Source organism: Canis lupus, chromosome 6 (genome assembly GCF_003254725.2).
Source record: "Canis lupus dingo isolate Sandy chromosome 6, ASM325472v2, whole genome shotgun sequence".
NCBI classification, from domain to species: domain Eukaryota; kingdom Metazoa; phylum Chordata; class Mammalia; order Carnivora; family Canidae; genus Canis; species Canis lupus.
In genome coordinates, this window is record NC_064248.1 from 17,186,357 (window position 1) to 17,201,377 (window position 15,021).

Sequence of the window (15,021 nt, forward strand, 5' to 3'; positions counted from 1 at the left end):
GTGACAGCTTTAACTGTGATGCTGCTGCATACTGTGGAATATTAGCATACCAGTTCCCACTGGCAAAGAACTCAGCACTGCTGAAGCCCGGGTGTGGCCAAATCAATTGCAAAACCCCATCTTTGTGGGTCTGTCTCCTAGGACCACTCCCAGTACCAATTATTAGATCATTCAAGATCCAATCAGGGGACAGAAGCCACAATGAGAAAGTTTAACATAAAGAATTATTAATAGGGGCCTGGAATATTAGAGAATAGGCTAATGAGAGCTAAAGACAATTCTAGGGATCCCTGGGTGGCTCAGCGGTTTGGCACCTGCCTTTGGTCCAGGGCACCATCCTGGAGTCCAGAATCGAGTCCCATGTCAGACTCCCGGGAGGGAGCCTGCTTCTCCCTCTCCCTCTGCCTGTGTCTCTGCCTCTCTCTATGTCTATCATGAATGAATAAATAAAATCTTAAAAATAAAATAAAATAAAGACAATTCTAAAGAATATAGAAGTAGCAGGCATAAAGATCAGCTAGCTACCTATCCCTAGGGCTGAGATAGAACACCGATAGAAGAGTCCTCTTCCACCAGGTAACATCCAAGCTTTATTTGAAAGGGCTTGGCAGAGGGGCTCCTGTCTGGCTTAGTCAGAAGAGCATCCAACTGTTGATCTTGGGGTTGTGAGTTTGAGCACCATGCTGGGTATAGAGACTACTTAAGTAAATGAAACTTAGAAAAAAAAAAGAAAAAAAAGGTAAGGGCATGGCAGGAAAGTCAGCAATGTTTCCCCCACAATAGAACTTTCTGGAAATCTGTCCTCTAGAGTGTCAGGTGAAGTTGTTAATTACTGGGTATTGCTGGAACTAAGACTATAGGAAGTGTGTTTTGCAGGAGCCCAGGGCGCGCGAGAGCTTTGCTAGTGCAGGGATTAAGCACTGCAGAGAGTCATGCCATGACCGGTGTCAAGAGCCAGGGCATGACTACTATGCAAGAGCCTGGTGCTGGAGAAAACTGCGCCAACACAGGAGCCCAGCGCTGTAGCAAGCCAAGCCATTGCGGGAGTCAAACAGAAAGTGCATTTGGTTAAAAAAAAAAAAAAAAAAAGAAAAGAGAGAGAGAGAAAGAAAGAGCACAGTGCAGGAGAAAACCAGATTGCTATAGAAGTCAAGGGCCAGACAGAGCTTGCTCTGCAGAACTTCAGTGCTAGAAAAAGCTGTATGAGGGTCAAGACGGGTGGGTGAGTGTGCAAAAGGAGGAGGTAAGGAATCCACTTACCGCAAAGGCAGCATGTGGTCTCCGGCTTTTGGTGTCTGAGTCCGGGAAGAGGAGGTGCAGCAAGGCGGTTGCAAGCTGGGATCTATGGGGTCCACCAAAGAACTCCTTACTCTGGACACATATCTAAGGATGTGCCCACATACATGCGGCAAAACTGCGCAGCAAAAAAACGAGAAAACTGAAACCTCAACAGAACTAGAACCAGGAAGGGCATCCCTTTCCTCGTTCAATGGCCCTCGGGTGCCCTCTACTGGTAAAGCTTAACATCACGTTCAGTGCGCCAAGAAATGCGTAAATAGTCCAACTGATTATCTCAGGGCAGATACTGGAGGGTGAATTTGGAGATGAGAGGCAATAAATTAAAAACTGACATAGTAGCAGAATCCCCATATAGGCTCTCTTATCCATAGACTAGGAACCAACAGAGTAGGAAGGACTAAATGAAAGCCTTGGAAATTTCCCCTCCCTACAAAAACAACCCAGTAAAAATACCACATCCCTGGAAAAAGTGCATCATGCCACAGATGCCTCAGTCAAAGAGTTGAAAGAAGCAGTTGTAGTGAGACCTATCACATACCCACTTAATCCACAGTATGGCCTGTGCAGAAGTCAGATGGGTCTTGGAGAATGACTGGGGACCATCATGAACTTATGTCATTTGCAGCCACTGTCCCAGATTTAGTGTCTTTCCCAGGGAAAGTCAGCACAGCCCTGGATATTTGGCATGTAGCTATCACCTGGCTTCCTCTCAGTGACAGTGTGAAGGGTTCACCAGGGCACTTTCCTTTTAGCTGGCAGGGCCATCATGTATCTTCAGGGCTATGCCAGTTCTACCCTGACATAATATAATATGCAGAGATCTTGATCACCTTAGCACTCCACAAAACATGACACTGATCCATTATATTGGCAATATTATTGGAGCTGATGAGCAGGAAGTAACAAATACTTTTTTTTTAATATTTTAATTGCCATAGTAAGACAAATGCAAACTAGAAAGTAGGAGATAAACTCCACAAAAAAATTCAGGGGCCTACCAACTCAGGAAAGTGTCTAGAAATTCAGTGGTCTAGAGTATGCAAGGATGTCTTCTCCAAGGGGAAATACGAGTTGTGCCTTATACAACTAGTTACTCCAAAAGATGCACAAAGGTTGGTAGGCCCATGGATTTTGGAAATAACATATCTCATCAATAGAGTCACCGTGAGGGGTCAGTTTTGACTAGGGACCAGAATAAGAATAGACCCTACAACCAGTTGAGGCTGCTGTACATGCTGCCCTATCATTTGGTGCTGATCTAGCAGGGCAAGTGACACCCAAAGTGTCCATGGCAAACAGGGATGCCATATCGATCCTTTAGCAGAAACCAGTCAGTATTCGTTAATAGCAAAATTAAAGGAAAGACTCACAGGATATTTGATAAATGGAGGCCCTCTTCTGCAGACAACCATTCTTTTGAGAAACAGTTTCTGGTTTGCTATTGGGACTTGGTAGGGATCAAACACCTACCTGGGTGACTTCAGGTGACCATGAAACCTGAGATTCTCATCACAAATGAAGTGTTGTCTGGCCAATATAACCGTATGGTTGGGTGTGAACAGCAGTAATGTATTATCAAGTGAAAATGATATCTAAGAGACCAGGCTTGGAAAGATCCAGATGGCATGAGCCATTTACACGAGCAGGTGATTCCTGTTGCATCATCTTTTCTCCCTCAATCAGTACCTGTGACATGCTGGGGTGGCCCTTATTCCCAGCTGACTGAGGAAGAAAAAACTCAAGCCTATACAGATGAGTCTGTCTGATATGCTCTTGTGACCTGACAGGGACAGCTGTGAGACCGCAACCTGACTTGGGTGAACCTGAAGGATGGCGGTGAAGAAAAGTCCTTGCAGTGGACAGAACTTCAAGAAGTGCTTTTGGTTGTTCAGTATGGGTGGCATGAGAAAGGGCCAGAAGTACACAACTATGCTAATTCAGGGGCAGTTGCTAATGATTTGGCTGGATGGTCTGGGACTCAGAAGGAATAGGATTAGAAGACTGGTGACAAGGAAGTTTGACCTCTTGTAACCTTTTTTTTTTTTTTTTAAACAGACCTTTTCAAACAACTTTTATTTCAATTAGAACTGTTTCATCCAGGGGTCCGGTGTGGTCCCCTTAGGTGGGCTATTAGCTTTTCTTTAACTGTTCATGATTTTTTTTTTTACTCTTAGCAGCCAGAACAGGATACTAGGTCCTTGCCAACAGGGAAGTGGTATGGGGGCCAGTGTATTAGTTTGCTAGGGCTACCATAACAAAGTGCCACAGTGGTGACTGAAGCAACAAAATTTATTCTCTCACAGTCCTAGGGGCTAGAAGTCTGAAATCCAAGTGTCAGCAGGCTTGGTTTCTTCTGAGACCTCTTGTCCTTGGCTTATAGATGGTCATCTTCTCCCTGTGTCTGCATATGATTTGTGTCTGTGTCTTAATCTCTCCCTATTAAGGACACCAGTCATGCTGGCTTAGGGCCCTCCCTTATGACCTTATTTTAACTTAATTGCCTCTTTAAACACCCTCTCTCCAAATACAGTCACATCTGGAGGTACTAGGGGTTAGAACTTTGGCATATACGTTTTTTTATGTAGGCAGCACACAGTCAACTGTAAGCAGTTTACCTATAGAGCTCCCTTCCAGGTGAGCAGGTTAGGTAGGCTCTTCCAGGGTTACATGTCAGGGAAGGAGGAGGGGTCCCATATTTTTACCCCCCTTCTTGAGTTCTGAGCCATGTTATTAATTCCCAGAATGAATGATTTATTTGTCTACTGTCACTGGCAGCACTGGACCATGACCACTCTCCCCTTGTAAAACTTGGAAGGTGGAGGAGTAGAAGAGAAACCAAGTTTCAGCCAGCCGGTGTACCCTCAAGGGAAAGTAGAGGAAGGAACTGGTATATGAATATATTTCTCCTTCGTAAGTAGGCCAGGAGATGAGGAAAGGCAGGAGTATAGACCAGTTGTCCTCCCTCTATGTGGAAAGAAATATTGGGAGTGGGGAAAATGTGTCCTCCCCACCAGTGTTATGTTGTAGTCCTTTCCTGAAGGGGTTCTGTTCCCATGTTCTTTCCACTGAGCTCTTTCATGAAACCAAGCCTATTAGTCTTATCTGGCTGCATAACAAATCACCTCAAATTTAGCAGCTTAAACCAACACCCCTTTACAGATGCTATGGACTTTGCTGGGTTTTCTGCTCAGTGTCTTGGTTTGACGAGGTTCTCAGCTTAGTCTCTTAAGGTCAAAGTCAAGGTGTTGGCTGGGCTGGGTTCTTACTTAGAAGCTTAGGGGAAGAATCCACTTCCAAAGGAGTTCAGGTGGTTAGCCATATTCAATTCCTTGCTGTGTAGGGTTGTGTTCGATGTTTCCTTGCTGGCTGTCACATTCCTCATCCCATGGCTCCCTTCATCTTCAAGCCAGCAATAGCTCAGTCTTCCTCCTGCTTCAAGTCTGCTTCATGTCTCTGACTTCTTTTTCTGCTACCAGCTGGAGAAAACTCTGCTTTTAAGTCACTAGTTGATGGGGTAATAATCTCCATATCTTCACATAAGCTGTCTTGGAACTTTTTTTTTATAGTACTTTTTTTTTTAATTTTTAAAAGTTATTTATGATAGTCACACACAGAGAGAGAGAGAGGGGCAGAGACACAGGCAGAGGGAGAAGCAGGCTCCATGTACTGGGAGCCCGACGTGGGATTCGATCCCAGGTCTCCAGGATCGCGCCCTGGGCCAAAGGCAAGCGCTAAACCGCTGCGCCACCCAGGGATCCCTGTCTTGGAACTTTAATTACACCTTTAGTTATATCCTCAGAATCCCTTTGCAGCAGTGCCTAGCTTAGTGTTTGATTGAAAAACCAGGAGCCAGGAATTTTAGGGAATTATCTTTAGAATTCTGTCTACCACACCAGGAATTCTCATCTTTGCTCTAGACCTTGTGGGAAGGCAGTTCCTCTCTGCCACAGGTTTCTTAGATCCTGGCCTGGTACACAAGGCAGTAAAGTGTGTTATATGCCCTCTCATCTGGACAGACCACAATCAACTCTTCAAATGGTTCATAAATTCCTAACATGATTGCATGAATTAGGAAAAGGTACCCTTTCCTTAAAACAATCTACTGCCATCTATTGGAACTCTGTTGTAATAACTATACAGATTTCTGGTTACCAGGAAGCAGAGTTGTGCCATGCGTAGGTTGCAAAGCTTTCAGCAGTGGCCCTGGTCCCAGGGAGATCAGATACATCCTCTACATTCCAACCACTTGCCCACACTGTCGTCTCTGGAGACATGTTTTCCCAGAACCTTCTTTCTGACATTCTTCACCTATTTTTATCTGTTGTTGATTTGGGGAAAATGTGAACTAGAATAGCCATCAATTGGCCTGAATAGGGTGATGAATTAATACTCAGGAAAACAAACAATACTTTTTGCCAGTGGTTTGATCTAATCTATTTGGTTATATCCATAAGCAAAGATATTTTAAGGAGCCAACTTTGAAGTAATAATATTAAAGTAATAACAGCCACTAAAGTTCCTCAGTGCTTATATCTCTACCTACATAAAGATATAGATCAGATATAGATATATTACATATTATTACATATTATTATAGATATATTATAGATATATTATATACATATATATTATATGTATATATTATATATTATATACATATATTACATATTATTATAGATATATTACATACAATCACATATATACATAAACTCATGTAATCCTCCCAGGAGGGGTGCCTGGGTGGCTCAGTGGTTGAGCTTCTGCCTTTGGCTCAGGTCATGATGCCGGGTTCTTGGGATCAAGTCCCGCATCGGGGCCCCCACAGAGAGCCTGCTTCTCCCTCTGCCTATGTGTCTGCCTCATGAATAAATAAAATATTTTTAAAAAATCTTCCTGGGAACCCTGTTGAGTAGGGATCATTACCCTGATGAGGTAGGCAAGAAAACAGGCCTAGTGATGTTATATTACTTGCCGGAGGTCAAGGATAAAAGAAGCTGAGCCACCTAGCCCAAAAACCCAAACCAAAACAAAAAGTTCAACTGAGTCAGGACTCACTCACTCACACCTATGCCATTGGATCCAAAGCCCATGCTTCTAACCACTTAGATGGAGATTAGGTAAGTTCCCAGGCCCTGAATTGAGACCTTAACTCTCTGCCTCTTGACCAGAAGCCAGGGCTTCTCCTCAGTGGCCTGGAACATCGTAGCTGTATTCATGAGAGTGGCCCAAAGGGAAAAAGTAAGGTAGGTTGATGTTTGTGGCTGAAAGACAGGGATGGCCAGTGGGATTTGGAAGGAAGAGAAATGGTGGGCCTCTCCTTTTAACTATGACATCTCTGGCACCTGGCACCCTCTTGGTGCAGTTAGCATTTGCTGAAGGATCAAGCAGCTACTCAGTCAACCAGACACACGTCTGTGAGAGCCCCTCTCTGTGCTTCACCTCTCTGATGTCCACCCCTACCAGCACCCCTTCCCTTTCCCATAAATGAGCTCATCTGAATTGGATTTGAGGTCATCCTATGCTATAGGCCCTGTGCCAAGTGTCCTACCTGCATCTGCTCATTAATGTGAGGTAAGAATCCCCTGATAGATGATTTCATATTTGAGAGTTCTGGGATGGAGAGAAATATGCTCAATTTATTAGACTCTATAGAACAAAAAGAAACAATTGAAAGCCATTCCCCCCCCCCATAGGGGACTTAGGGTTGATTACAAATTTAACTGATTGAGTTATTTTAAATAATTTAACTAGAAAGACAAAGTTAATATGGTGGATTCTTTTGACTACTCATATACTTTAAGCATATACAAATAGAGTAATTGTAGGGGTGCCTGGGTGGCTCAGTCAGCTAGGTGCCTGCCTTCAGCTCAGGTCATGATCCCAGGATCCTGGGATTGAGCCCTACTATGGTTCCCTGCTCAGTGGGGAGCCAGCTTCTCTCCCTGCTTTGATCCCCATGCTGTGCTCTTGCACTCTCGCTTTCTGTCAAATAAGTAAACAGAATCTTTTTAAAAACCCAAAACAAGGAGTAATTACAGAATTTATTAAAACCTGGCCATCAAAACTGATTATAAAAGTGCTAAAACCATGGATTTAACCTTCTCTCTTGTACTTAATTCCAACACCTTCCTGAGGTTCCAATTTTTATACCTTTCTCGGGTTTCAGTAATCCTACAGTCATTAAAGAGTTTTTGTAATCCTACTAGACCCAAAAGAAAAAGGAAACTGTCTCAGAATAAGCTCAAGATGCAGGTTCTGGCCAGAGACATGGGATCAGGTTGCACAGTTATGAAGATTCAAAATTGAGGATCTTTAGCCCCGGTTCCTGTTTATATCAAGTTTTCTTGTTACCTTGGGTAGCTTTTACGTTTCTTTCTTTTTCTGTCTTTATTTCTTGTTTATTCCTTCTTTCTTTTTTCTCTTTCTCTCTCTCTCTTTCCTTTGTATGTTTAAAGAAACACTTATGGAAATGTCAAACAAATGGAAAGGTAAATATAGGGCTCCCTGGGTGGCTCAGCGGTTTAGTGCCTGCCTGCGGTTTGGTGTTCTTTGGCTGTGATCCTGGAGTCTCGGGATCAAGTCCCACATCAGGCTCCCTGCATGGAGCCAGCTTCTCCCCCAGCTTGTGTCTCACCTACTACTCAAACAATTTCAACTCATGGCTACTGATTCTCCTCCCTTATTATTTTGAAGCAAATCTTTTTTAAAAAAGATTTTTAAATTTATTCATTTGACGACAGAGAGCACAAGCAAGGGGAGTAGCAGGCAGAGGGAGAGGGAGAAGCACGCTCTCCACTGAGCAGGGACACCGATGCGGGGCTCAATCCCAGGTCCCTTGGGATCATGACCTGAGCCAAAGGCAGCTGCTTAACCAACTGAGCTACTCAGTCACCCCCATGTTAACCATTTTTAAGTGGAAAATTCTGTAGCATTGAGTACATTAATCTTGTTGTGTAACCATCACCACCATCAATCTCTAGAACTCTTTTCATCCTGCAAAACTGAAACAGTACACATTAAACAGTAACTCCTCTTTCCCTTTTCCCCCCAATTTCTGACCCCCCACTCTTTCACGTTCTGGCTCTGAATTTGACTACCCTAGGTGCCTCCTATGAATGAAATCATGCAGTACTTGTTTTGTTTTGTGGCTTAATTTCACTTAACAGAATATCCTCATAATCTACCCATGTTGCAGCCCGTGTCAGAAGTTCCTTCCTTTTTTGGAGTGGATAATATTCCATTGTATATAATATCCCATGTTTTGTTTATCCATTCATCCATCAATGGACACTTGGGTTGCTTCCATCCCTTGACTAGGTGTTCAAACATTTCTTTAAGACTCTGCTTTCAATTATTTTTGTTTACCCAGCAGTGGAATTGCCAGCTCTTCTCTTTTTTTTTTTTTTTTTAAGATTTTATTTATTTACTCATGAGAGACTCAGGGAGAGAGAGACACACACACACAGGCAGAGGGAGAAGCAGGCTCCATGCAGGGAGCCCGATGCGGGACTCAATCCCGGGACTCCAGGGTCATGCCATGGGCTAAGGCGGCGCTAAACTGCTGAGCCACGCGTGCTTCCCTGCCAGCTCTTTTCAGGCCTGCCATACTGTTTTCCACAATAGCTGCACCATTTTACATTCCTGCCAACTGTCTGCAAATGTTTCAATTTCTCCATACCCTCATCAACATTTGTTATTTTCTGGGGTTTTCTTTAATAGTAGCCATTCAAATGAGTGTGATTTTTGTGGTTTTGTGGTTTTCTCATTGTGGTTTTGATTTGCATTTCCCTAATAGCGATGTTGAGCATCTTTTCATGTGCTTGTTAGCCATTTGTGGTGTTCTTTGGAGTAATGTCTGTTCGAGTCCTTTGCCCATTTTTTAATGTTTGTTACTTTTGTGGTTGTTAAGCTGTGAGAGTTCTTTATCCTGAATATTAATCCCTTATTATAGAATCTGGGGATCTTTTGTGATGGGACCTGTAGCTTTTATTTTATGATAGTATGATGATTTTATTTTATGATAGTCACAGAGAGAGAGAGGCACAGAGACACAGGCAGAGGGAGAAGCAGGCTCCATGCACCGGGAGCCCGATGTGGGATTCGATCCCAGGTCTCCAGGATCGCGCCCTGGGCCAAAGGCAGGCGCCAAACCGCTGCGCCACCCAGGGATCCCTGAACTTTCTACTTTTGAGTAGGTGAGAGACTCACAGCCTTCCCCAGATATTTCAGTTGTGCAGAATGATTGTTATAGATTTTAGGGTGCTCAAATCGTAATAGCTTTGAAAATGGTAGTCCATTTAATTAGGATATTTGTCGGGACGCCTGGATTGCTCAGCGGTTGAGCATCTGCCTTTGGCTTGGGGCGTGATCCTGGAGTCCTGAGATCGAGTCCCACATTGGGCTTCCTACATGGAGCCTGCTTCTGCCTGTGTCTCTGCTTCTGTGTGTGTGTGTGTGTGTGTGTGTGTATGTGTCTAATGAATAAATAAATACAATCTAAAAAGAAAAAAATTAGGATATTTGTCTTTGTAACACTACCCTAACATGCTTGAAAATATCCTTGTTTTTTGGCATCAACAAGATGCTTGTAGATTTTTCTTGTTTAAGAAATGGAATCAAAAAAAAAAAAAAAAGAAGAAGAAATGGAATCAGCTACTCTCCAAGGACTCCTAGTTATTTTAATGCTAAATAATATAAGACACTGATATCTGGGCATTAGGGGTATACATGGTAGTTTGTAGGGGGGGAGGGGATATTGGACCTCACCTGGTAACGACAGAATTGGAAAAAATTTTAAGGCACAGATTTATATTTGACCTTTCCAATTTAAAGTATCACTGCTGTGCCCTGCCCTCCTGAGGGTCTGTGGACTCCCTGAACACTGACAGTCCTTTGAAGCTGCCTTCACCATTATCCCCACTAAGACTGTAAGAAGTTGTGTAACCTGCCTCCAATCACATGGCAACAAAGTGTAGAGTGGCCCAGCTCTGTCAAATTTCAGGATCTGGGTTCCCACAAACCCCTACCTCAACCTCCACCTGCTGTCAGAAACACCAAACTCTGTCCTTGGCAGATTTCCCACCAAGTTGCTGCACTGAAGATTCCCAAGGCAGAATTTTCCTAGTATTGGGTGGAGGGAGGAGAAAACAGTAAGTACCCAGATTCTTCTCTTCCTCCTGCAGGATTCGGGAGTGAGAATGACCAGAAGAGCCCTCCATGAGAAAGGTCTGAAGACAGAGCCCCTCAGGAGGCTCCTTCCCAGAAGAGGCCTCCGGACAAATGCCCGGCCAGGTTCCATGGTGCTGCCAGACACCAGAGCCCCCGGGGGAGGAAGCAAGACCCCTAGGGCACCCAGGACGATCCCCCAGGGGAAGGGGAGGTGAGTGGGCTCCCCAGGCAAGGTGAGGCCCCTGGGTCTCTCTTGGCCGCCCCAAGATCCAGCCACCTGCCCATGCCCTAGGGTGGAAGGAGCCTCCCAGCCCTACAGCTACAGCAAGAACTTTGGGTGGCGAGCTGCCCTAGCCTGCCCCGCACCTAAGGTCACAGCACCCATCTTGCTTGCCACTGACCCCCGCGCAGTGAGCGGGTTCCCCTGGCACCCCAAGTGTGAAAAGGGCTCTGGCACAACTGGGACCACACCCAGCGCCTGAGGACACTTGGCCGCGAAGGCTCCGCCATGCCCACCTCCTCTGTCACCAGTGCCCTCACCCCGCGTCTGCTGGCCTCCAGCCTCCTGCGACACCGCCAGCCACCCCCCTGGGCGGGGGCACACATGGAAACCATGCAGCACCCCGCCCCCACTGAACCCCCATCTCCCACCCCAAACACCACCTCCCCTCCAGCCCCACCTCAACCCCAAACCCAGCTCCACCCTGGGTGGGCCCACGGATGCCAGGCCTGGGGCAGGGTTACCTCAAGCACCAGAGGACATGCTTCAAGAGCTTCCACCTGGTGCCAAACTCGCCAGTCCCCTGGGAACCACGTGGGGCAGAGGCCTTTCTGCCCTGGTGCCCACTCGCCTCACAGCCTGGCCCCGCAGGGACCAGAGAAGGCATCCTGGGCTAGTGTGTGTGTGTTGGGAGGGGGTATCCCAGGGTTCTGGCAGAGCCCAGAGACCTGGAAAATCCTCACCTGCAGAAGGATGGGGGCACAGGAGCCCTGAGTGGTTCCAAGAGCTTCCACGGACTCCACCACTGGGCCTGTCACATTAGCAAATAATGTCTCCCATTTATTGAGAGCTTACTCTGTGCTAGGCATTGTGATTTACATCGATTATCTCATTTAATCCTCACAACATCCCAGTGACACCGGTGTTTTCATTATCAACATTTTACAGATGGAGAAACTAAATCTCAGAGAGGTTAAGGGACCTGCCCAAAGTCACACAGCCCATATGTGGCACAAAACCAGCATACAGATCCAGGTCTGCCCGCCTGATTCCACAGCTCACCCTGCTTGCTGTAGCCCTTCTTCGGGTACAAGAGTGAAAGTGCAGGTTTGACAGGGCATCCATTTATGGAGCATCCATTTTTCTCATGATAATTGCACAAAACTTTGTATATTAAAATGAGCAGATACTCTCTGGAATGAGATTGAGATAAAACTTGAGCCTTCAGACATCCCACATTAAGACCAATACTTCAGGCTCAGCCCATGGATCCCTGAAGTAACCTCTTCTCAGAATCCTTGCCTTTAGAGGGATATTGGCCAAGGAAGCTCTATTCTTGGATCTGCTCCTATGCAGAGACTTCCTGAAAACCAAGAAAGATGGCCTCGTAGTTTGCCATCCCAGAAGCTGCTTGGAAGCTCATCCACTTCCTCTGGGCTAAGGTTTCTAATTTCCCAACAGATGCTCATCTTCAGGGTTTGGAAATGAGAAATTGGAATTCTTTGGGATTCCTGAAATCATATTATTCTGTATTTTTCATAATTTTCTGTATTCTTTAAAATAAATGAGAGTAGTTACAAAGAACTGTAGGCTAGAGCAAATATTGAAAAACCAAAAAATATCAAAGAACATTATTGGGTAGTATTTTAATAACAAAATGTTAAATCTTCATCAAGATAACTGTACCACACAGAAGTATGTGTTGAAATTGCCAATTTGAAGACTTGTTTCCAAAATTTATTTCTGGGAGCATCATTCATAGAATTTGTATGAGATATATGATGCATGTAAACAGATTAATATTCTGTTTACAATATCAAGAGTCACATGCTCCTCTTACTGAACCAGCCAGGCACCCCCACTTCTCTCCTCCTGACCCAAGTTTCCGACACGTCTGCCTTAATCTTGGACTCTGTATATCAGTATTTTCTTCTCATGCTTTCTACTGGATGTCAGTGATTCTTTCATACCAGGAATGCCCCTATGTTTATTGCTAAGCATGAATTCTCACAGGAGAATTAGAACACTTTTTCCTATTTTCCCAATCTCTTTACTGATTGGTCTTGGGATTCAGAAAAACACAAATTTCCCAGAAAATATCAGGAAGGACTTCCTGCATAGAAATACTATCCTGGGCTGAGCAGGATTGGCAAGGCAAATTGACTACAGAAATAGTTACCTAGTATATCATCAGGCCCAGTCACTGATGCTCCCTGGTTTCAGGGCTCTCAGAGCCAGAAGATCCAATTGTGGATCTCAGCTCCATGCTAGTTCCTGGGTGTGAGACTTTGGGCAAGTTACTTTACCTCTCTGAGCTTCAATTTAATGGGTAGGATGGTGCCTGGAAATAACATACTTGTTTTGTGAGGCCAGACTGTTGAAGGGTTAAGTGTGGCTTTAGAGTCAAATAGATGGTCTGAGGGTTTGAACCCATTACTTACTACCTCTTTGATATGGGCCAAGTTCTAGCCACTCTGAGCCCCATTTTTCTCCTCTGTAAAATGGAAAAACTGAGCCCACTTCATAGGATTTGGGTGAGTTTAAATGAGATCACATATGAAAATGACTCACACAGAGCATGGTACAGTGTAAATACTCAATAAACGTGGGCCAGGGGAGTTATCATCTGCTGTATCTACCTCACAGGGCCTTTGTGAGGATGAAAGGAGAGTTATGTTTGCTTTTTAAGCTGTGAAGTGGTATCCACATGCTTCTCTTTCCTTCAGAGATGGGATGGTCAGAAGTTACTGACAGACATTAGAGCTGGGAGTAAGAGGCCTGGGAATACTTACTGATATTCACAGAAGGTGGCTGTGTTGAGGAAGAGGTGTCACCATGGTTACTTGGGAAACAGGGTTTAGTTGCAATCAAGTGGACAGACTCTGGCATCGTCTGACTTGGGCACGCTTTGGAGGGTGGAAGGAAAGAATTTTCAGAAAGAAGCTTTGGAGAAGGGACTGTGTTAAATGGAATCTGCTCACTATAGGTTTGTTTAATAGGGATTGGATCAGGGGAAGGGGACCTGGATAGAAGGTGGTGAGGGGGTTCTTTGACTATTGTCTGAAGCCCTATCATTGGCTAATCCTAGGAAAACAATCCTCTTAGCTGGGCCGTGCATCCGGCTCCTGCCATGTGTGCACCTATGATGTTCACTCATTCCCCAGACTATAAACCAAACATGGATCAAAGAGCTCTCCAGAGATGAGCTCATGTAATCCTGGCAGCAGCCCTGAAAAGTGAATACTAGCACAATTTCTGTTTTACAGACAGGGGCTTGGAGTCTGGGAATTAAGTCCATGGCCCCAAGTCACACAGCCTATTTGTGGTCGAGTCAAGATTCAGGCAAGAGTCCAAGCCCTTAGTCCCCACCAGTCCAGCTTAACTCATGGGATGCCAGATGCTGAGCTTGAACAAGGAAAAAGGAAACACAAATGTATGGGGTTTAGCGCCTAACTGGCCTCCTCTCTGGCATTCTATGACAACTCTTTCTCTTTCTCCTTCCCAATATTACTCCTACTTTTCTGGACACTGTTTCTTTGCTTCCAGAGACATTTTTCCTGTGTAGCCCTTAAGTCTGGGTCCTTCAGGCCCCATTCCTTGGACTCTTTTATCTTTCTTTTGCACATACAGGTGTGTGAGGGATCCTCCTGATGATGCCCACAGCTTTGGCCATGGGTCACCTCTCTAATCCCAACTGCCCCTCTGAGCACCAGCTCAATCCAGCCAACTACCTCCTTGACATCCCCCTCTGAGGTTCCAGGCTCTCAGCTGAATTCATCAGCTCTCCATTAACATACGCCTTCCCCCAAGTCCCCCTTCTTCCTTACCATGGCCTCTTAGTTTCAATCACTGGTGTAGTGATAGGGAATCCAAGAAGCCTGAATAGACAGAGCCTCATGAATCCGTTCCTGGAACTAGATGTGGATTGTAGGGTATGTTCTCTGAGAGCTGTCAACAATTTGCGGGTGAACTTGGAGGGTGGAATTCATCATTTAATTAGCTGTGTCCTAAGTGCCTGGCAGTGTGCCAGGTCCAGTAGCAGGGATGGAGGACAACATTCAGGAGTGAAACAAATGAGATCCCTGGCTTTAGAGAGCTTTCAGGCTACTAGAGAAGATGGCATTAGGAATCCTCCCAAAAAAAAAAAAAAAAAAGGAATCCTCCCAAAATATGAACTATTACAAACTGTGATAAGTATCATGAAGCAAAAGTCGAGGAGCTATGAAAGAATATAATAGGTCTGTATTAGGTCAGAGTGGGGGTCAAAAACCATTTTGAGAAATGATAATTATTGTATCACTGAGAACTGAGTTGGGGGAAGAGAAGTCCTTATA

General features: G+C 44.9%; 2 protein-coding genes and 1 long non-coding RNA gene across 6 annotated transcripts in view; 2 read left to right on the forward strand and 1 right to left on the reverse strand.

The window, feature by feature from the left end:
* Positions 1-5,054, reverse strand: part of LOC112640118 (uncharacterized) — a 30,476-nt gene extending 25,422 nt beyond the window's left edge. Inside the window, exon 1 of one of the 3 annotated variants that reach the window (XR_007411210.1) lies at positions 1,261-5,054. This is a non-coding gene — a long non-coding RNA (uncharacterized LOC112640118). The remainder of the gene's footprint in view (positions 1-1,260) is intronic. The other 2 variants (XR_004817011.2, XR_003123852.3) reach the window with 2 other exon arrangements.
* Positions 1-15,021, forward strand: part of BCL7C (BAF chromatin remodeling complex subunit BCL7C) — a 48,379-nt gene that overhangs the window by 24,203 nt on the left and 9,155 nt on the right. Inside the window, exon 6 of one of the 2 annotated variants that reach the window (XM_049111252.1) lies at positions 10,482-10,678. In XM_049111252.1, the coding sequence (XP_048967209.1) occupies positions 10,482-10,678 (197 nt within the window). Of the gene's footprint in view, positions 1-10,481; positions 14,863-15,021 lie in introns of those variants that run through there. The other variant, XM_049111253.1, reaches the window with a different exon arrangement.
* The window catches only part of ZNF629 (zinc finger protein 629), an 81,575-nt gene that overhangs the window by 12,496 nt on the left and 54,058 nt on the right, over positions 1-15,021 (forward strand). The gene's annotated exons all lie outside the window — the stretch shown is intronic.